The sequence below is a fragment of the Neodiprion lecontei genome, chromosome 4 (genome assembly GCF_021901455.1).
Source record: "Neodiprion lecontei isolate iyNeoLeco1 chromosome 4, iyNeoLeco1.1, whole genome shotgun sequence".
Lineage (NCBI taxonomy): Eukaryota > Metazoa > Arthropoda > Insecta > Hymenoptera > Diprionidae > Neodiprion > Neodiprion lecontei.
The window spans coordinates 15,142,591-15,163,533 of NC_060263.1; the positions used below are offsets into that span (position 1 = coordinate 15,142,591).

At 38.7% G+C, this 20,943-nt stretch overlaps 4 protein-coding genes and 1 non-coding gene across 10 annotated transcripts; 1 reads left to right on the forward strand and 4 right to left on the reverse strand.

Moving 5' to 3' along the window:
• Positions 1-429: 429 nt before the first annotated feature.
• On the reverse strand, positions 430-5,093 carry LOC107224208 (akirin-2). The gene is made up of 5 exons (XM_015664179.2): positions 4,674-5,093; positions 3,590-3,783; positions 3,332-3,494; positions 3,171-3,227; positions 430-3,044 (listed from the first exon to the last, which is right to left on the reverse strand). The coding sequence occupies exons 1-4, from the start codon at positions 4,840-4,842 to the stop codon at positions 3,217-3,219; spliced, it is 537 nt and encodes a 178-aa protein (XP_015519665.1). The 5' UTR covers positions 4,843-5,093; the 3' UTR covers positions 430-3,044; positions 3,171-3,216.
• Positions 5,094-5,652: 559 nt separating this feature from the next.
• Positions 5,653-5,725, reverse strand: Trnar-ucg. The gene has a single exon. It is a non-coding gene; the product is annotated as a tRNA-Arg (tRNA).
• Positions 5,726-5,869: 144 nt separating this feature from the next.
• LOC107224217 (tether containing UBX domain for GLUT4) lies at positions 5,870-9,236 on the reverse strand. The gene is made up of 7 exons (XM_015664189.2): positions 8,822-9,236; positions 8,690-8,745; positions 8,337-8,586; positions 7,839-8,258; positions 7,394-7,751; positions 7,142-7,307; positions 5,870-7,066 (listed from the first exon to the last, which is right to left on the reverse strand). Exons 1-7 carry the CDS (start codon positions 8,906-8,908, stop codon positions 6,868-6,870), a joined length of 1,536 nt encoding a protein of 511 aa, XP_015519675.1. The 5' UTR covers positions 8,909-9,236; the 3' UTR covers positions 5,870-6,867.
• A 55-nt stretch (positions 9,237-9,291) lies between these two features.
• LOC107224206 (hippocampus abundant transcript 1 protein) lies at positions 9,292-15,097 on the forward strand. Of its 6 annotated transcripts, XM_046738667.1 has the most exons (9): positions 10,461-11,059; positions 11,405-11,906; positions 12,094-12,495; positions 13,006-13,227; positions 13,315-13,598; positions 13,754-14,051; positions 14,157-14,289; positions 14,622-14,784; positions 14,902-15,097. In XM_046738667.1, the coding sequence occupies exons 2-8, from the start codon at positions 11,778-11,780 to the stop codon at positions 14,774-14,776; spliced, it is 1,623 nt and encodes a 540-aa protein (XP_046594623.1). In that variant the 5' UTR covers positions 10,461-11,059; positions 11,405-11,777; the 3' UTR covers positions 14,777-14,784; positions 14,902-15,097. The 6 variants fall into 6 exon arrangements, with proteins under 6 accessions (XP_046594624.1, XP_046594626.1, XP_046594623.1 ...); XM_046738668.1 differs by lacking the exons at positions 10,461-11,059; positions 11,405-11,906 and adding an exon at positions 9,292-9,551; XM_046738670.1 differs by lacking the exons at positions 10,461-11,059; positions 11,405-11,906 and adding an exon at positions 9,292-9,551 and having other exon boundaries at positions 13,754-14,039.
• A 3,368-nt stretch (positions 15,098-18,465) lies between these two features.
• LOC107224204 (TBC1 domain family member 7) lies at positions 18,466-20,881 on the reverse strand. Its single transcript, XM_015664173.2, has 5 exons — positions 20,654-20,881; positions 20,214-20,563; positions 19,843-20,118; positions 19,602-19,731; positions 18,466-19,498 (listed from the first exon to the last, which is right to left on the reverse strand). Exons 1-5 carry the CDS (start codon positions 20,693-20,695, stop codon positions 19,382-19,384), a joined length of 915 nt encoding a protein of 304 aa, XP_015519659.1. The 5' UTR covers positions 20,696-20,881; the 3' UTR covers positions 18,466-19,381.
• Positions 20,882-20,943: the final 62 nt, after the last annotated feature.

The following is a 20,943-nucleotide window of genomic DNA, read 5'->3' on the forward strand; positions in this document are numbered from 1 at the left end:
CTACTCTTATAGATCTAATGGGGCTTCTTACTACGAAGCCATATCCAGACTAATGCGATTATACTATTGAATAAGTCTCTTAACAGGATCGGAATATAGGAATTTCAAGAAATTGGCTCGCTTTGTGACGTCTTCCATCCCATTCTATGACAATTTCTTTCTCCATTCTTCAGAGTCTGCGACAACAGTATCTTAGAATAGTTAAAGTACTCTTCAGTGAACTAAGAACTAGAGCTACTTTCATTAAGATCATACTTCAGTATTTCAAGCCGTGTTTAGAGGGGTGAAACGATTCGAAATCGAATTTCTATTGATAATTAGATCTACATTGATTATTTGCGTTGGAACGTTTTACAAGAGCGGGCTAAAATTTTTATACAAATAGAAGCATAGCAAAAGTGGATGTGGAATTATTTATAGATAGTCAGATAAAGATCAGTCTTAAGGTTTATATTTATTTCATTAATAAGTGTTTACATAATATTAATATGGAGGTATTTTTAATCATTGAAATCAAATCTTCCCTGATTTCTCCCAAGGAATTTACCTTAGCTGTTTTCTTCATCGTTGCTTCTTAATATAATCATTATTAATCATTAGTATTAGGTATTATTCATTATTCAATATACTAACTAAATTTATTTGTATTTCTTTTTGTTTTTTTTTTTCGTTTTGTTTTTCCCTTCCATATTTATACATCATTCATAATTTTTTTTCTCTTCACAATATTGTAACTTATTCTTCCTTGTCATCAGGATACATTTATGCTGCTTGACGAAATACTACGTACAATTTCCATTTTTTTATTTATTTACGTTTCTTAATATTAAAATTATTATAACGTACAGTTCGCGCAATAACTTTTGTTGATTTCAAGACTTACACAATCATTAATTTACATTTATTACCTAAGGTTTTACAATAGCTATGACAGTTTATCTGGTTTTCAGCATAGTCTTGCAGGAGTAATAAGATAATTGTACAAGTATTTAATCCCTTGTTGTACTACGATAAATACGAGTCGTTTTTCAAAGGATCGCAGTGTTTCTCGTTCCACAAGTTTTTCTTAGCTCAACAAAAGTTACTATGCTATCACTTGAACTAAATACAGTAATAAGATCAGAAGATGTGGCATTCTTGCCTGGTATTGAATAACAAGGTCGTCACTACGCCCCAAAATTCAAATATTATTGGCGAATTGTATTTAACTACTTTTTGTTCTCCAGTCAACTAGTTTCAAGTATCTGTTGATCGAACGAATAAAACTTAACGAATTTCAATTTGGCAAATAACGAAGCACGGCTCCTTAAATTTTCATTCAACAAAAAAAAAATAACTGTTTTCATAAACTCCTCATACTCTTTTGCTAAGTCTCTTCCTTGATACTTAGAATTCATCTTTCGTTCAATTGTTGAACGGCGTGAATAGCAGAGAAATATATATGGTAACCAAGACGAACTATCATTATCGGATTCATCTTGAGACAATTATGCGCCTAATTTATACCTATATATATGAATAGTATGTATACGTAAAAAAGAAAAAAAACGAACATCGCATATGTAGAATCATTATCAACTAAAAATAATTTTTTTTTCCAATATTATTTTTCTTTTTTTTTTAATTACGATGAATAGTAATAAGTAATAATTATAGCAGTGTTGGGTAATTGTAATAAATATGTCTAATAATAGGCACAGTAAATGTATGGGTAATAGTATGTATATTCATTATTCTGCATTTAATTTCATTATGCTATGGCAAGTTGCTGTTGTCAGGGAAAAAATTATAACAACAACAATAATAGTAGTAATAATAATAATAATAATAATAATGACAATAATGTGAAAACAGTATCAGTTCTTTTTGAATTTTCGCCCTAGCATGGTGCACAGTTCTTTTTATAAATTTTCTACTTCTTCAAACGCGTATAATTTAAGAATACACTTATAAATGCTACATTTCAATAAGAAGGAAAAATCAAAGAGAAAAAATAAAGCAAGGATGAAAAATTTATCTACCAGCAGAAAACTTTTGTTTAAAGAGGGAAAGGTCAAGATGACAAATTAAAAGCTCTAATAAAAGTATGAATGCAATACCCCGAAATAAGGGAATATATTCGTTAAAAAATACATTCTTTATAATTTTGAGATTGACCTAATAACATAGCATTACAAAAACGTATATACCTATATATCACCATCCAAATATGCAGATTTTACTTGTTATTATAATTGCGAGAGTAGAGAAATAAAAATATTAGAAAATGATTATAACATAATCAATTGTTGCAAGAGAAATTTCATCGGGACTGACGAAATCAATAAATCACGTTACACCTTAGATTTCACATCATTGATCGATATTCAAAGTAACTCTGACCACCACCAATCTTATTCCGTACGTTACTAATTGTTGTGGATCAGTTGGGAGAAATTGATGTTACAATCGATCGTATGTAATCAGATCCTTATCGAGAGGCTTTACAGTTGATTTGCAAAAATTGGTTTCAGGAAATTCGAAGAGTAGGAAATTCACACCACCACGGTGTATGTAGTATCAATACCAGATCACATGTATGCAATTTATTTACAAATACTTTTATACTTGTGCTACTTTAGCTTTGTAAATTTTCTATTTGATTCCCTGATAACAGCGTACTTTGAAAACCGGATGGTACAAATATGGTTAATTTAGTAGTATACGTTGTCGATTTTTTTTAGTCTGGTCGCTCTCCGCAAGTGAGCCTACTTCTATAACTTACTTTCCTATATACGCATATATATACATATATGTCAGGGTACACACACACATATATATATATATACGCACACCTCATTACCTTTTTTGAAATGTTTTTATTTATTGATATTTTTGTTAAATTATTTAATTATGTTTTTTGTTGCATCTGTTTATTTTATACTTCGAATGAAATTACTTTTCAAATTTAATCAACCCATGTCTCCACAGCGAGGTAACATCACCGCGCATTTCTTCCCTCATAACTCCAAGCAAAATTATTTTCTCACTTATATCATAGAAATCTGTAATGAGAAAACCACTAGAGTATCTTTTGACAATAACAATTGAATCATTCGCCGCATTACCTAGACGATTATCATGTAAAGTCACGATTCAACTTTACAGAATATACATGCTAGGATACTTACCTAACGTTCTTTGAAGAAACACATCCGTGGAAGTGGCAAATCTCCTTTAGGACAAATCTACAAATTTATCAAACATTAGAAAAAACACAATGCATGTGAGTCACCAGTCTTGAAATCAGGAGTTTACAAGTTTACAAGTTTCCAAGTATTCAATAACTCACAACTCGGTGCAGCCGCAGATTCAAATCTCTTCTGAATCTGATCATAGGTGAACTTAACGAATGCGTCATACTGCTCGGAGAGCTTCATGTTGAGAATCTGGTCATATTCTTCTCGGATCTGCGTCTCCTGTTCCTTCAGCATCCGCTCGCAGATCAATCCCACCTAAACACAAGTTGGTTAACCATTATTTGTAGCAAATAAACGATCTCACAATTATGTCGATATCCATTCATTCTTTATTTTGAAAATACACCCACCTGTCTAAATGTGAACAGTGGTTTTTCTTTGCCGCTTGGGCTATGACTGTAAGCACTAGGCCCACTAGTCGATGGACTGGCTGGACCTTCAGTATCTGAAGAATCTCCACCATTGTTGTTTTGCGGGTTGAAATGCAGCTGCTTGCGCCGGTGAAGCCTGCGGATCTCTTCTCTAATATTGGCAGCCATTTTTTCTATGAAAACATTTTACGGCATTGGTGTAAACAATTCAGATACCTGACCTCAGTTTCTTAGACTGAATAACCAAGCCTGACGGATCGCAATCACAATTGCAACCAGGCATTGTTTTGATTGATGATGTTCAAATAACGGATTGTGAAATTACTTGAAAATAATAAATAAGAAAACCGAAACAATATTAGGTCTTTGCAACATCATTTCCAAGTTATTGGTAATGGCTGAAAGAGGTTAGTAAGAAGGCTTAGTTCTCATGTAAATGTACAAGTTGAGTAACAAACTCCATGCATTCATTCAAAATTTTCACAGTTATGCAAATAGTAAAGTTGCAATAGTCTGCCTTTACGGTGGTCGAATTTTGATGGGTATTTTCAATAGATTCGTGGTAACGCATCAGACTGAGCATGGAAATGCTAATATTATGTCTGATGAATACGTAAATGAAGATTACAAACATACGATTCGGCTTGGTCCTTTTTCTCCCGTTTCGAACTTCGACATTATTGAATGAAATAATGCCTGGGTACGCAAAACTCACACAATGGGGAATTTTTTTTTAGTGACATAGAAGCGCGTTTGAACACCGAGGTGATGAGGGGAATTGTCGAATGAGAAAAAACTTTGTGAAGAAAAACGGTCATTCTAACGTATATTTCAAATTGCGCGATGAGTGGAGGAAAACCAGTTTGAAAGCTGTTTGTAAAAATAGTGAAAATCAGCAGCGACCGTTACGTCGGTATCTCCATATGATTTGCGCTCCCCTCACCCCACTTCACGCCTCCGGCCATAGTATATACGGGTTTTAAATCGCTATACATCTACGTTTGCAGCTAGCTTCCCCCTTTAACACCCCGTGATAAAAAAAAAAATGGCCGAATATAATTACCAGGCGTCAATTTTTGTGTAACTTCGCCGAAAGCTGATGGGTTCTGATTCCTCGCCGGCGGTGTGTTTGGCGACATGCACATCGGTACGCATCTTCGCCTCTTCGAAGGCCTTACGTGGCTGTGAACGGGGTCGAACTCGAGTGATCGCTTCAGGGTGGCGCAGGCCATTTTTACTCTTCACAGTCTCGTACGCGACTGACACCAAAAAATCGCCGAGGAACCGCAAAAGGCGTTTTATTTCCCGAAAATATATCGGTACTACAAATTGCACAGTATTCCCTTTTCGTTTAGCGGTCTCGTCGAAGACTTTCGACAAGTTTCCAGGCTGATTCAACTGGATTTTAAGACTGGCCACCGCAGCACCAAAACAAACACTGCAGTAAAACAATATGGCCTCCTCCGTCGTCACTTCGTCAGCCGCAGCGACTTGAACATTTTCCATAACGTTTACCTAGCCTAGTCTGCCATTGGTCATCTCTCCGCGTTTTCTCATTGGTCGAGCCGTTGCATCGTGCGTCACGACGCAGCTGCATCGATAAGGAAGGGCAGGGGTGGCCGATCGAAACGGTTCATTCGATATTCAGCCTACGGCAGCGCCGGCAATAGTCACGTGGTATGCAGATGCAGCTGTCAGCTGTCGCACGTGACTGACGCAAATTGCACGCACGCGTTAAAGATGCACGGAATGGCAAAAAATCATATCTCGACCAACTGACTGCAGAGAATGATGCTTGCAAATGCAAAGAATAGATTTCGAAACTGGGCAGAGTTAAAAATGAAAATAGAACGCTGAAAAAATGCGCGATAAATTGACATCCGCTCAAGGATAATTTGAATTTTCATCGATTTGCAAAACAAACTTCTTCGAATCTTTTAGGATTTGCAGGATCGATTTTGAAACGATAATCTGAATTTTTCGAATGTGCTGCACAATTTACTTGTGTGAAAACACTGTTTGAAGAACTAAAAAACTTGCCTCGACCGTAACAGGACTCGAACCTGCAATCTTCGGATCCGAAGTCCGACGCCTTATCCATTAGGCCATACGGTCTGTTGATAGTCTAGGCCGTAGAATTGTACGTATCTTCATGATAAAAATTTCTTTAACAACCTTGTGCAAATTCAGCCCTACAGGAACAAAATCAATATAAGTTTCCGTACGACATATTTAAAATATAAAATGATTTGCATGTGATAAATTTGAAGATCATTTATTGTTTTACAAAGGCCTGTGAGGAACTGTATTGTTACAAAAAATCATTTCAATCTTTAATTTAAGGTCCTGTGACAGCCTACCCTTACCGACCAAGCAAACTCATCCCTTTTTTTCCAATATTAAATCAACAAATGAACGGAAAGGCTTGAAGTTTCGACGATGCATCGCTCTTTCATGGCGGAATTCAAAAATGTTACTCATATCTTGAAAAGCATTAAATAGATGAGTGGTTTTTTGAAACACGTTACTATTTAAACAGTTCCCGCATTTCAAGGGCCAATAAGTGCACAGTTGAGATACCTTCCGCAATTCTAGAAAGGATGAGGACTAAAATAAGCCATCGTGAGACTGTTTTCATGTAATATTGAAGTCGCTATACGAAAACTAGGGATACAAATAATTTCGTAAATAAAAAATGCTCTAGCGATCAGCTGGGCGCGAAGTTCCTTGGTTGGTATGGTCGCCCCAGCACAGCATGAGAGCGTCTTTTATCTACAAAATTACCGTAAATCCTAGTTTTCGTTGAGCGGCCTTAATATTGCATGAAAGCAGTCTTGCGATGTCTCATTTTATTTCTCATTCTTGCCGGAATTGCGGAAAGTATCTCAACCATGCACTTTTTGGCCCCTGAGATGCGAGAAATGTTGAAATAGTAAAATGTTTAAAAAAATCACGTTTTTGATGATTTTTGGAATACGAGTAACATTCCTGAATTCCGCTACGAAAGAATGATGCACCGTCGAGACTTGAACCCCTTCTGTTTATTTAATATACGAAGAAAAGGTATGAGTTTGCTCGGACGGTAAAAGCAGGACTACTACAGGGTCTTAACATGAAAAATCGGGATAACAGCTTTTCCTCTTGCTGTATTTTAATAATAGATAACAATAGTAAACACGTAACTGACAACTCATTATTCAGTCATACTGCTTCAATGAGGTATTCCATACCAGGATATCTCAGAAAAGGTTCAATGATTATTTAAACGGCTGCTTAAACCATTTCGGTACATTAGCTTTGGTTGCAGGTGCAAGGTTTCTATGACTCGGTCCAGGTGTGGGTTCTGATTGCTTTGGTGTTTCTACTACCCTTTCCAGTCTCTTTTCTTGTGCCATACTGATGTCAGGCATATCCTCATTCTCAAAACTGTCCACACCTCTCCGCGCCATTGCCATTCTAACGATTAAATTATCATCATTATTATTTATTCAAGTATTTGTGGCGAAACAACTAGCCATTCTTTCTGCTCACCTAGATTTTACTGCTTGAATACCAGCAGCTCTGGGATCGGTAAGTTTGTTGTTTAGTTCAGATTTCAAACTAGACTGGCCAGAGTAGTGAAGTATAGCTGAGGGCACTAGATTGGCGTCGACCAACCGTGCACCGGGATCCAGTACAGTGCGTGGAGGTGTTGTATCTGTTTCGTTAAAACTATGTAATACGATTTGCAGTTGCATAAGAAGTGCATCAAAAAGAGAAATATAGGTATGCAGAAATACTTACAAAGCATGAACTCGGCGTCAGGATTGGCCAGGTAAATTTTTACAAATTCTTTAACTGCCTGAACTGTTTCAAGCGGGCCGAACAAGCCCTGAAGTACCAATTGATCTGGGAACTGAATTCTAATCACGGTTTTACGATATTTATGTAAATGATGCAAAATCCTTTTGTCCTCATCCAATTGTCTCTGAGCTGAAGTTAGAAGTGGAGCCTCATCCAGCTCTGCTCTAAGGCGGATAGCATCTTTCAGTAAGTGCCGAGCATCCTCGACAGTAAGGTCAAAAAAGTTGTCGGGTAATTCATTACGTGGCAAGGCTTCTGCTCCAGCCTGATTAAACACTAGGGCATTTCTCTCTCCCAGCTAAAAATTATCAATAATTAATTTCTTGCGCTGCGAATATAATGAAATGAAAAATAAGCGGAGAGAAAAGAAAAATTAGAATCTTACGAATTCAACTTTTGTGTCTTCTATACTACTCTCAGATGTATCCATCGGTATTCCTGTGTTTTCAGTTTCAGTTACATCCGTTTTTTCTTCAACCTTCAGATCGCAATCAAGTTTTGGGATCTTTTCTGAAACTGAAGCTTGTGTATGATGCTGTGCAGTCTTTCCTGTTTTCAGGGCTGATATGGGATCTATATTTTTCTGTGCGCCTCTCCGCAATGCCGCTGTCTGTCGATTAGTTTCAGCCATACGAAGTGCCAAGTCAATGCTTTCTTGAGATGGCCTTGCAGCCAAAGGAGCCGACACATGAGCCTGAGTTCTGGGTTGCTCAGGATCGCGATGAATTAATCTAAGCATAGCTCTGCCGCAGTTCAGTCCCAGCGATCTGAGCGTCGTTTGTTCCAGTAGGTCCAACCCGCAGACCTGAGATTTTTAATTATTAATCGAGCGTTGATCAATGACAGGCTACACAGGCTTGAAAAACTAGCGTAACAATGTAACCTCGCGATGCATGTAGATAAGAGCTGCAGTTGGTAGCATTTGCTCCGGACACAGCTGATTCAGAACTTGAGCCAAGGAATTACTGGGCTGAAATTCACCTGTCACTCGCTCTCCGCTTTCAGTTTGAATGCCGACCGTCACATTTGAGTCAAGTCTCTTTTTGGTGCAAGGTACCATCTCCAGTTGAGCGTTGTTCGGTAAACCGGTAAATCGGAAGATGGCATTGGCGTCGAGAACGCGATTGTAATGCCTGAGGGTTGACGAAGACTGAGATATAATTTGGCGGCAAAATATTCAGGGATCGGCGCATAAGCAGGCATGGAAAGGAGCATAGTTATCCTGGTGAGACTCACTTGATGTCATATTCCTCGGTCTCGTAGCCATGTTTTTGACACACTTGTTCCAGTATCTACAGAATAATTGATCGGATCAGTTGTATATCAGTGATCACGTTGATTTAACAAATTTTAAGAAATGAATCATACCTGCAATATTGTCGTGTTTGGCGTTACTTTCACGGTTTGTCGGCGACCATTCGGCGCGAGCACAATGACACTTTTGCTTGCCGCCATTCTTGTTTTTCTTCGAAAACAGCTGACGGTCTTGCTTAATCATTCCTCAGCATTTGCGCGCGGTCTTGCATGACGTCATAACGCTCGCTAGTTTTCTTTACATAGCGCCACTATCGGTAACGACGAAGCCGATTTGGGTTATTTGAACGGTGAAACTTGCGCCGTACAAACGTTTAGAAACATAATAGGGATGACAACGTGAAAATTGGCTAATTAACCGAAGCTAGTTCTCATTGGAGATTTGATTGAGTTTTCACTTTTTACGATTTCCCATCTCTTGAGACTGAATAATCTATGGACGAAGATGTGAGTTGCGCCAGCGGATTGAGGATAATCCCGCTAGGTGTATCTGTATGACGGGTATTTAATCAAATGTGCGGCGCCGTAGGTGCATGGTCTGAAGTTAGAAGTTCAGTTGAACTGATATCGCCATGAGAGTGCATTGAATAATAGGTCGGGCCTATGTACTCGACGATAAATGATTGAAAAAATGTGGTGAATAAACGTTGAATTTTTAATGAAATTGAAAAAGCGAAAGAGCTGGTGCGTGCAGTGCGTTAGTATGCCCGCTAAGGTGTCGAAGAAGGTCGTCGGGATGATAATCAGGAGTCGAAAATCCATCATGAAGGATGGTGTGATCACGGTACGTATTTCAATTGGTTTTTTCCTTTAATGTTGAGAGGTATCGGCAAGCTGGGTGACAGACGGAAAGAAAAAACCAAGAGATTCATCATCCTCGGAAAATCATTCGTCACAGCGACGTCTCGACGCTGAAGCATCGTTCTCGTACTTGCTCGTCAAGTTGCGACGCGCGTCCAACGATAGATCCGTGTACAAATATTCCCTTATCTTGTACGGCGACAAGCTTTTCCAAGTCTAATTAGTCCCAGTCTTTATCTCGCGTCCCTATTTTCCTGCCAACCAACAACCAGCAACCTGTCCGCATTACTCACCTCAACTCGCTGTTTTACCTGTTGCAATGCGGTTATTCGCGTCAAGGATAGCGACGATATTACATACGTGTTATCATCATAACCTTGCCGATGACTTGTGGCCGAGGGGTTTTAATTCTCATCCAACACCCAGCCGCGGTTTCCCCACTCTTTCTGGAATCACCATCGCGTTGACGTCCTGCACACACGGGCGACCCTGGAATCGTCCCGAGGCATTGGTCGATCAGCCGAGATGATCTTCGTATTTACATTACCGCAAACAGGCTATGCCCATAACCCGTTTGCGGTATCTGTATGAGGATGAAGTTGGTATTGTTACTGTAACTATACATGCTTGTGAAAATCGCTACTTCGCCTCTTCAGAAATGTCCGAAATGTAATAAACCATTATAAACATAATATTTTTATTTTGTAGTCATCTCCTTGAAAGTCATTCTTGAATTACCCAATAACGATGACATTTTAGCCTGAGGTTTCCTTAGGTTAACGTTACTAACTTCAGCCTGATATATCTGTGCCCCCAAGTAGCGGCTGAGGAGAAGAAATCATGCGCGTACGAAAAATCCCGATGATGGGGCCGCAGCAGGGTAGTTGGGCACCAGCTTCGCGGCGGGAGGGGGGTTGGGAATGCTACCGCAGTAGTGGTGCTCTTGCGTAAAAAAATTCTTCGATACTTCGCCCTCTTCTCGAACGAAGGAAGGAAAGAAGGAAAATCGCCGTTATTAAGACGCAATGTCCAACTCACGCGGCGAATGTTTACCGGGCGAGATTTATTGACAACTCGTTGACTGACGTTGGCCCACAGCTGACAGACGTCAGTTTAAAATGCGCTCGTCAGAATTTGTTCCGTTCGCCGAAAAAGTTACGCCACGGCCTCATGATTCGAGGATTCCGTAACCCCGTGTATTCGCGTTTCACCGCATATCATCGGCATTGTCGTCGCATTTTCGAGCGTGTTTCTCACGGTCCTCGACAAAAATTTACCGAGTTTTACCGCGACATCGCGCCTCCCCAGTTGACGCTCACCAATTTTCGGAGACACAGTCGATGGACCAGCGCGTTTCAATCAAACGAAAATTTACAGGCCTTCAGCCGATGCTGCGTGTGTATTTTTAGCAATATCTGACTCTCACCAACTGTGTGCTGAAACGTGTGTGATGACTTACGTTGATTGATAGATTCCCTCCTCGTTACGTTGGTATAAAAATATTTTTCCCCTTATATATTTACTCGGTGCATCGCTTTTCCACATCCACAAGTAATTTTGCATAGGAATAGAAAAAACGCGACTTTATTTTCCAGCCAAGGAAGAAGTACATCTGTCGTAATACAATTATTCTAACTTTTGGAAAGAATTTTATTTGCGTCACTGATGTAATGTAGAATATAATACCCAGCGGCCAAACAAACCTCAATAGACTACTTTCAACAGTCTTTGACATTCGATTAGTTTTTGCACGCAATTCTTACAGTGAAAAAGAAAAAGTTTACAACTCGTAACTCTAATAAATCTATCAAGTTGTTTGAATTTAATTTTCAATAGATCCTAAGAGGAACACTGGTGCGAATAAGTTTAGTTAGCTTAGTAAATACAGGGCACACTTATAAATCCGTCCGTCAAATACGGTGATATATATAATCAAATATCTTTCAACAAAACGAACATTATGATCAAGTTTATATATCAATGAAAATGCGAATAAAATTAATTCAGAGCATACAGAAAAACTGGATACCTCCAACAGTAACGTCTTTCCTGGCCAATAAACGGCACGCAACGAGGTATTTACTGCTCTGAAAAACTTGCACGGTTTAGGTGTCTTTTTTGAGACATTATAGAACACTGGTTCGATTTAAAAAAAAATCACGTCGATGAGCAGATGCGTCTATTGAGAACTTAGGGGCGAGCAGGGGCGATGCCCCCTGGTGCAGACGGGGGCTCGGAGGGCCCTTCGTGCTCCGAAGCTCACGATGGCCAGGAGCCAGCGCTGACTAAGCCTCCACCCTTATTATCGCCCGTTCAGCGTTGCTACAGACATCTCAAGGTCAGCTGGTAGTATAAATTTGTATAGCTTAACGAGCAGCGCCGCCCACTGAGAAGGCAGTTGTGCAAATATTTGATTCGACTGTTCAGTTTTTCGTCACAGCTGTGTAAGAATTTGACATCGCTAGCATCCTGCCGATAAATATCTTCTAATTTTCTAACTTTTCTTTACATTTCCATTGTTTCAGAGTTCGGGAATCGGCGAAGCCAGCGTTTATCATGCCCTTGTCGTCATATTCCTGGAGTTCTTTGCCTGGGGACTGCTGACAATGCCCATTATTGCCGTTCTCAACAAGACATTTCCCGATCATACCTTTCTGATGAACGGTCTGATAATGGGCATCAAAGGGATTCTCTCGTTCCTCTCAGCTCCACTGATTGGCGCGCTCTCCGACGTTTGGGGAAGGAAATTCTTCCTGCTTATCACTGTAGCTTTTACCTGTGCGCCTATACCACTCATGAGCATAAATACATGGTGGTTTTTCGCCATGATTTCAATCAGCGGAGTATTTGCCTGCACATTCTCGGTTGTCTTTGCTTACGTCGCTGACGTCACCGAGGAGAGCGAACGTTCTCTGGCTTACGGTTTGGTAAGTATTTTCGCGCATATCTGCACATCGAAAATTAACAAATCTGGCGATAAAATTCCACGTGTAACTTGCTGAGTCTTTTTTCCAACAGTCATTATTGGCTAATCTTAGATTGGAATTTGCTTAGTCAGCAGCATTAATATCCCTATAAGTCCACTTGTGTCTCAACACGTTTTCTGTATTCTAGGCTGGTGACACATTGGCCATATAAGGATTAGATTGCGTTCATTTTGATTAGATAAAGAAAGGCATGAATGTCCAATATCTAACACTGATCAAAATATAGCTTGAACCATATGTTTTTCTGTAATCTACTGCAACTTCAGACAACATCACTCGTCATGTTACTTCCAATCTTCTCGTAATCTGATCCATGTCGTGTGCTGTTGGCACAAATAAAAAAGTTTGATGCTTAAAACCAAAAAGGGGCAGAATATTTTGATTTTGTTTGATTCACGTATACTGCTCAGCATTCAATATTTCGTACTGATTAATTTTTCTGTTTTTCAGGTGTCTGCCACGTTCGCAGCTAGTATGGTAATTAGTCCTGCGCTCGGTTCGTACCTGATGGAAGTTTACGAACAAAATTTCCCCGTTGCTTTGGCAACAGCCATTGCTATCCTAGATGTTTTCTTTATATTGGTTGCTGTGCCGGAAAGCTTGCCTGAAAAAGCTCGTCCTCCAGCCCCTATTTCTTGGGAACAAGCAGATCCCTTCGCAGCCTTGGGAAAGGTTGGCAAATTCAATATTTTTATTCGCATTTAGCCGCACTCTGCCTTCAGAATTATCAGATTGATGACCGGTGCATTTTTTTTCTAGGTGGGCAAGGATCATACAATTTTGATGCTATGTGTCACCGTATTCCTGAGTTATTTGCCTGAAGCAGGCCAGTATAGCTGTATATTTGTCTACCTTAAATTAGTAATGGGTTTTTCTGCCACAATGGTGGCAGTATTTATAGCGGTAGTTGGAATATTAAGTGTCTGTGCACAAATAATACTTGGGCCTCTGATGAAGACCCTCGGAAGCAAGCACACAATTATGCTCGGTCTTCTCTTTGAGATGCTACAGCTGATGTGGTACGGATTTGGCTCGCAGACCTGGTAATATATCCCTTTCCATGCTTTTACCACTTCCATTATCATCTCTGAGATATTATTGCGAGTTGGCTCTCACAGATAAAACACTTGTTTCTAAAAACAATTGTTTCAGTTTTACTACATTACTGTTAATTATTGAAAATGATCATTAATTTCAGGATGATGTGGGCCGCCGGAGGTCTCGCTTCAGTTTCGAGCATCACGTATCCCGCAATATCAGCCTTTGTTTCGATGCACTCAGATGCTGATAAGCAAGGTCTCGTCCAGGGAATGGTTACCGGTATGCGAGGTCTCTGTAACGGCCTCGGACCCGCAATGTTCGGTGTAATATTCTACCTCTTTCACGTTGACCTCAACGACGACTCCTCGAGTTCACCCAGAAACACCCCGAAACCGCCGTCACCGGGTGATGCAAATGGAACATCGTCAAATACGCATTTCGAGGTAATTCCACAGGCGAGTGCAAGTTTAACGAAAATTTATCTTGGTTCCAGACTTCCATGTGCTTCGTGCGCATCTTCAATCAATCTCTAATGTGCTTATTCATCGTTCGTTTTTCAGTTCATACCAGGACCGCCTTTTGTCTTTGGAGCCTTCTTGGTAATCTGCGCGCTCCTCGTCGCCGCGTTTATACCTGATTCAGGATCGACTATGCTCGGATCGGCGCATCCTTCTGGATCCCGGAGGCCCTCCGGTAAATACGCATATCAAAAATGTACGTTATAAGTTTGAGGATTACAAAAAACAAAACCAAAAAGAAAAATACAACGACCGATGGATGCTTTCGGTCTAAATTGGATTTGCACGGCATGTGTGTGTGTGTGTGTGCGTGCGGGTGTATGCGCGTCTCTATTTTTGTCACTGATCTTGTGGTGTTGTGACTATGGTTACGGTTATTCCACCCAGTCTTGAAGCACTCGATTGTAGTTCTATGCACATTATGGTAACTGTTTCATTTGAGAATTACCTATTCATTACTTCGCGTTTTGATCGATTGTGACGTTTTCGCACTCCCAACCTCCTTAGATTACAGCAAAGTTAACATACCGCTTTACCCGACAAGCATTTATCGTGATGATGAATCGCTAAAAATGCTCCTGAATTCCTCTCAATCCCTGCGATGTCCAACGCAGTTATGCTCGAAACGGAACGTTTCATCCAGGTGTTCAGTGTCTTACTAAACTCTGACGTACGTTTTCATTTGCATACAATATTACAAAAGACCGCTTCTTTTATTTATTGATTTACTTATTTTAACTCACAATATTCTATTTTTATTCTAAAAATACATGTACGTATATTTCAGGCCTTTCATTGGATGTTCATTACGAGACAGAGAGAGTGGCTGGCTCAAGGGGAAAAGTTGGACCATTGTCACCACTGGTTGACAGTTCAAACTCAGCCGCTCTATAACCAATCTCATATCTTGGGAGTGATGTGCTGCAAATGACGAAGATGAAAGAATATACGGGGTGTGTTTATAACACATCATAATATCGATATGTACCATTGTTGATTCGTGGTGATACCCCCCCACCGGACCACTGCGGTGGGAAAAAATAGATTTAATTACTTTTTTTTACATCTAGAATACATTTGGTTGTGAGATTGGCTATAAATCGAGAGAGCGCGGTGAGACGTCGAATGCTGGAAGCCAATTAAAACGTATTATTATAGGATACGTTCTATTTTTTTTTTCACTTTTTTTTTAATCGCTATTTTGCCAACATCTACGAGATAATAACACGCTAAATAAGTGTAAAGGTATAATTTCTATCCTACAAAGGGCCGATTTAAATATTTCAGTTTTCTTATATGTAAGTAGAATTCTTATCGATTATTTTTACTGATGCGATACGTTTGAAGAAGCCTGTTTATTGTTGCATGAATAAGCTATACAAGCTTGTGAACAGAGACGGATACACAGTCTGTTATTGATTGTCGTGAAATTGTACAAAATCATAATACCCTACTACTTATTTGGCAGGAATACTAGCTGACGTCCATTGCTTTTCCTGTTGTTGCTATACGCTTAGCCATAGAGATAAAGATGAAAAGATGACGATGAGAATTCGGCATAACGTTGATGAAAATATTAATAAAAATTGCGATCAGTATTTCCGTTAAGATAAATACTAACTTACTTATTTATTTTTACTACTTAAATTCTACTCTCACTTTTGGTATTATTCTTTCTTCCGCCAAGTTTTTCTTTTTTTGTTTTCATGATATATACACACCAGCCTACCGGTAAGTGTCTGTGGCATAACTTTTTATTCCAACGCGTTCCCCCATTCACATGTACTTCATTGTCTCATACTTTATTTCTATACGATTAGCAGAGCGTATGTAATGCGCGTGTTATTGGTTGAGGAACTAGTTCTGGGCTATTGGCCAGTAATGAGTGGGAACTTTGTTTAACAGCCTATTTTCAAGAATTTTTCTCGTACATAAATTGGCGTTGGACATTATGCAGAGGTTGATGTGTATATATATATATACACATTTATTTTAATTTTTTTTCTCCTTTTCTTTCATCGAAACAAGCATGTAAACCATAAGTTCAAATTGAACAAGCCAGAAACAGAGTTTTCACGATACTTTTCACCACCATGAATAGAAAAGAATATGCCGCTCTGTCCGACAAACTTCCGTGATGATCTCGAAAACGACAAAATGAAAAATCTGAAACTGACAGGACTTGGCAGCTAAATGAAAAAGTATTGACAGACAAGTTAGAAAAAAAAAATTATTGAAAAACAAAAAATTTATAACATTTAAAAAAATAAATATACAACTCGGAAAAACATAATCGTTCATTCAGAAAAAGTAATAGAGAGGAAAAAGTATATGTTTAACAGGAGAACATTGAAAATCGATTCATTTTCCATAGAACCGGGAGTTCAAATCAAACGGGATATGGCAATTTTTCTTATTCATTGTTTGGTTGTAAAGTCCTGTTAATTTCAAATTTTTTCGTCGAACAGTTTCAGAGATCATTGTGGGAACTTGTTGGAGAGACCGACATTTTTCTAAAAATCTGTTTTTCGGATTCTACAGGTTCGAAGATGTAAAGATTCGTTGAAATTAGAAAAAGCGATTGCTAACCGATATCTATACTTTTCTTATATCACCGAAAAATAAATCCTTAATGCGATAAGGTCGTTGAATCCTTTCTTGCTCCAAGTAAGAAAAACATCATCATCCAAATTAAAATATCACTTGAAGCGGTTTTTGTAGTAAGAAAAAGGTTTTTTTCTTCGAGTGCATGTATTATTTGATCAGAGTGATTATTCGAATATTGCGGCGAAAAATTTTCAAACATTCATTGGAACCATGCATGCCTAGATTTTTTAAAACGGCATTAACAAATTTTGTGTTTTTACTTAAGCTCCTTGTTTCTTCGTTGTGAAGATAAAATACAGTGATAATGCACCAGGTATTTTTTAATGCAGTGTTTCACCCTGTCAGAATCTGCTTTCAAAGTATAAACGAATCTTTCAATTGATTACTGTGACACTATACTCGTGCCAATCATACTGGATGCTACGTTTCCTACTTTTCTCTTTCAATATCTTGATCTACAAATTATGATTACAGATTACGTGACTAATATTTGATGTAAGAAATGATTTTAGAAAGCTATACTTTTATCGTTCTGTTGAAATACAAAAATGCTTTACTGCCTGATGCAAAAGCCTCCTACTTTTACGTGTGTATGTTTTGCACTTGCAGACTTGCATTTGCGTTTCAATATTCGTAAATAAAATGCAATTGTAATCTGTGATTATATTAGTACTGTGCAGGTTCAAGAATTCTTAGAGGTTAGAGAGAGAGAGATATTCGTTCCCTTCAATTTTTCCTCTGCTGCCTTGTATTTAATTGGCTTCGAGCTGCTTCTTCATTTTCATTTAAAGCATAGTGTCATACTTGCATTATGTTGGTATTAGTAATTGTTTTGCTGTGTATTGTCTCATGCCTGTAGTATCAAGTTTTACCAGAAATAATAGACTTGAATTTGGATTAGTGAACCAACGGATACAAATAATATTTGTAAGATTACTAACGTCATGCTAAAGTATGCAAGGTTGTAATTAGGAAATGCAGAGTTTTAAGTTTTGAAGACACACTCCATAAAATCTTTGGCCTTTGACGGAGAGCTCCCTGTACCCGTTGGGGATTCACTAGAATTCCGAGAACCTTCGCACTGCTAGATTTTCCGTTATTCTTGCCATAAGTTGCAGCTTGTGCGAACGCATAACTATTAGTATACAATAACTAACTAAAGAAGAGAGAAAATATGCTGAAAAATAAACTTATGAATGAAAATAATGGAGGCGCTTTAGAAGCAGCCTCCCAGGAAGCCAAAGATTGAGTAATTAATGAATATTCTGCTTTTTTAAAAAATTTTTTTTTTATAATGCATAGCCAGGCACCCCGGCGGTTTATTATATAATTGTCGTGCAGTGGAATTTAAAATCAGGCATAACTAGCTAATGCATGTTTGGAAGAATACTGTTAACAATAATCGAAGTGGAAAACAAAAATTTTGAAAAAAGAATCAAATTCCATATCCGTATATAAGTAAACGAGCATTGCCATTAGTTAGATAAATCTAACGTTGTATGAAAAAGAGGTAATTTTAAATGATAATACTGATGCATAATCTGATACTACGATTACGTTGATACAACAATATCATCCCGTGTTCCAAACTGTTTAATTTATGTTACATTTCCCTTGTGTCCTTACCATAACGATTGTGTAACTGCGAGTTGACGATTGATCTATTTTCGTAATATAATTGTAGGGCAAGAGATGATTAAATCATAATTTTGGTCCAAACTACAACGATTTTTTGCATCGACCAATGCTCTCATCGTATGCACGCATGTTCCTCGGTAACTGATACGTGGTTAAACATTTTCACGCTGAAATCAAGTAACAATACGTGGACATTTACGTCAGTTGGTTTTTTAATGAAATTGTGGACTGGCAAAGGTTTCCTTCGATAAAGTTTTGGCGAGTGCGTCTTTGTTGCACAAACGTACTGTTTAAATTTGTATCGGCAGTATTCTTGACAAATTTGCAAGATGTACAGACTCGTATTGTATAGTTTCAGGTTTTTGTTTTACGTACTCGGGATCCTATTAATTTATGTCTCTAAGCAGCTCAGGACACGAACACCCGCTGCACCATAGATTTAAAACTATTATTAAATAAAAAGACATTCAAGAGCGGTATAAATTATAAATATAGATTATTATATAGTTCTAGCTTCTAACGTAGTTGATTATACACTGTATGTAATTGTACGATAATGGATGCGTCAATAAAAACCAATTATTTTTAAGATAAAGAAAAAACGATTGATGTTCATTTTTTCCATCTTTGTTATCTGCAAGATCCATTTTCTTTTTTCCAAACTCTATGGCTCTTAGATGTTTGTGGAGATATTATTGCTAGAAAAAAAGCATTGTGATGGAACCTTTACCTGTTTCTCAAATTTTAAAAACCATTGTTGAGTGAAATTAGTATATTAGTGTATGAACAGAAGTAGTCATGAGATTAAGATTGATAAATACATGAGCCACTTATTAGATACACCGGATATTGACAAAATTTTGATATGCGCAAGACTTTCATGTATACAAGACGATTTTCGTCACATCAGAGATTCCAAAAAATGATACAATCAAAGTTGAAACCGTCATTGCCTTCGGGGTATTACGAGCAACTCCTCTAATCGTTATTGCAGAAACTCCGCAAATAATGAAAGGATCTTTTCAGGTATTCTGTACAGAGTTCACTGTAATTTGAGACATGGATGCCAGCGCGGAACCGCTTTGCTGCCACAGTTCAATCGCCTTGTTTACTATCATCTCAGCAGTCTCTTCGGATATCTGTTGTCAAAAATGAACGTTTGATTAGTTGCAAAAAAGTTAACATCGTACGCACGTGCACTTTGAGTCTCATAATTGTTATTCTGAATTAAGTAACTCTCACATTATTAATGCAGTCAAGTACATAATCTATTCCTTCGCAGCGAAGCAAGAGCCGCCTCAAACTGGTCAAAGTCACAAGGGTGACAAAGACCAGAATCTTATAGGATCCGGCAACTATCTTGTCCCAGATTCTGGATTCAGGTAAAAGAATGTATAATCTCATAATTTAACGATGGTGGAAAGAACATGATAGAACAGCAGATGCTCATCCAGCTTTAATTCTCCGTTTTCACAGCACTTACTTTGGTATGGAGCTATCGCTAATCGTCCCTGCGAAACAGGAGCAAAACCATGTCTCATACGGCAGAAACTGTAGCGTGCTGATCTTCACCAAGTGTCTGTGAAGCTCGGAGTCTTCTCTTTCCAACAATGTGCAGGTGCACTCCTGGAGCCTCCCGACGTCGCCATGAATCTTTTGCACGATGTCCAGGAGCCCACCAAGCACCCAGAAAGTGTCAACCGGTTCGTGAGTGGCGTCTATGATCTGTGTGACACTTTCAGCCAGCTGACTCATAGCCCTGAGGCAAAAACGAACCAGAACAATGTGAGTACATGAAAATGCTGTAGTCACACACCAGTTGGAATACTCCGATCGTATGTGTAATCAGTTTACTTTAGTAGCGGAGTTTCTAGTACGGCGTTCATGTCTAAGCTGACACGTCTTGATCGCAAAATCCACATCGTTAAAAAAAGATGGTGTGGTTTACTGTTTTCTTCGACTGTTTTGATCGTACAAAGCGCACGTTTCAGGTCATCGAACTCTATTTTTCTCTGCGCTGTAACAAATGCATGACTTTCGGTGTAGACTGGCACGACACCCAGGATTATTTTCCATAGTAAATTTCTGTATATTGCCGGTACTGCGAACCTCAGGCAAAACTGCTTAAGCTTCGCCTTGTCAAGCGGACGCTCCTTCAGCAATATTTCCAGGGATTTCTTCTCTTCGACACTGCGAAATCCCACCTGTCGATTTTCAGGTGTTGAATTCAGTTTAGTTTCAATTTAATCACCCATAAGAGTCTGAGAAAATATTACTTTTCATGCATTGTTAACCTTTTCGTAATAGGATGACCGGAAATTACGCTCGTCTGTCATGTTTCGATTTCAGTTGAAATCAGCTCGTCGCTGTCATTCGTAAAGGATCTGGCATTCAGCTTCGGTAGGCTTGCACAAATCACTTGGAATGACTTGGTCCGAATTCTTCGAATTCTCGCACTCCGGTACCTCCTGTGTCTGTCAAATTTTCCATGTTTTCATTTCTCTCGATAGATTGTAGCAGCGCCCTCAGTTGTCGTTATTCTCAACCACGACTATTTTAAGCTCTGCCATTCCGATCAGATAGA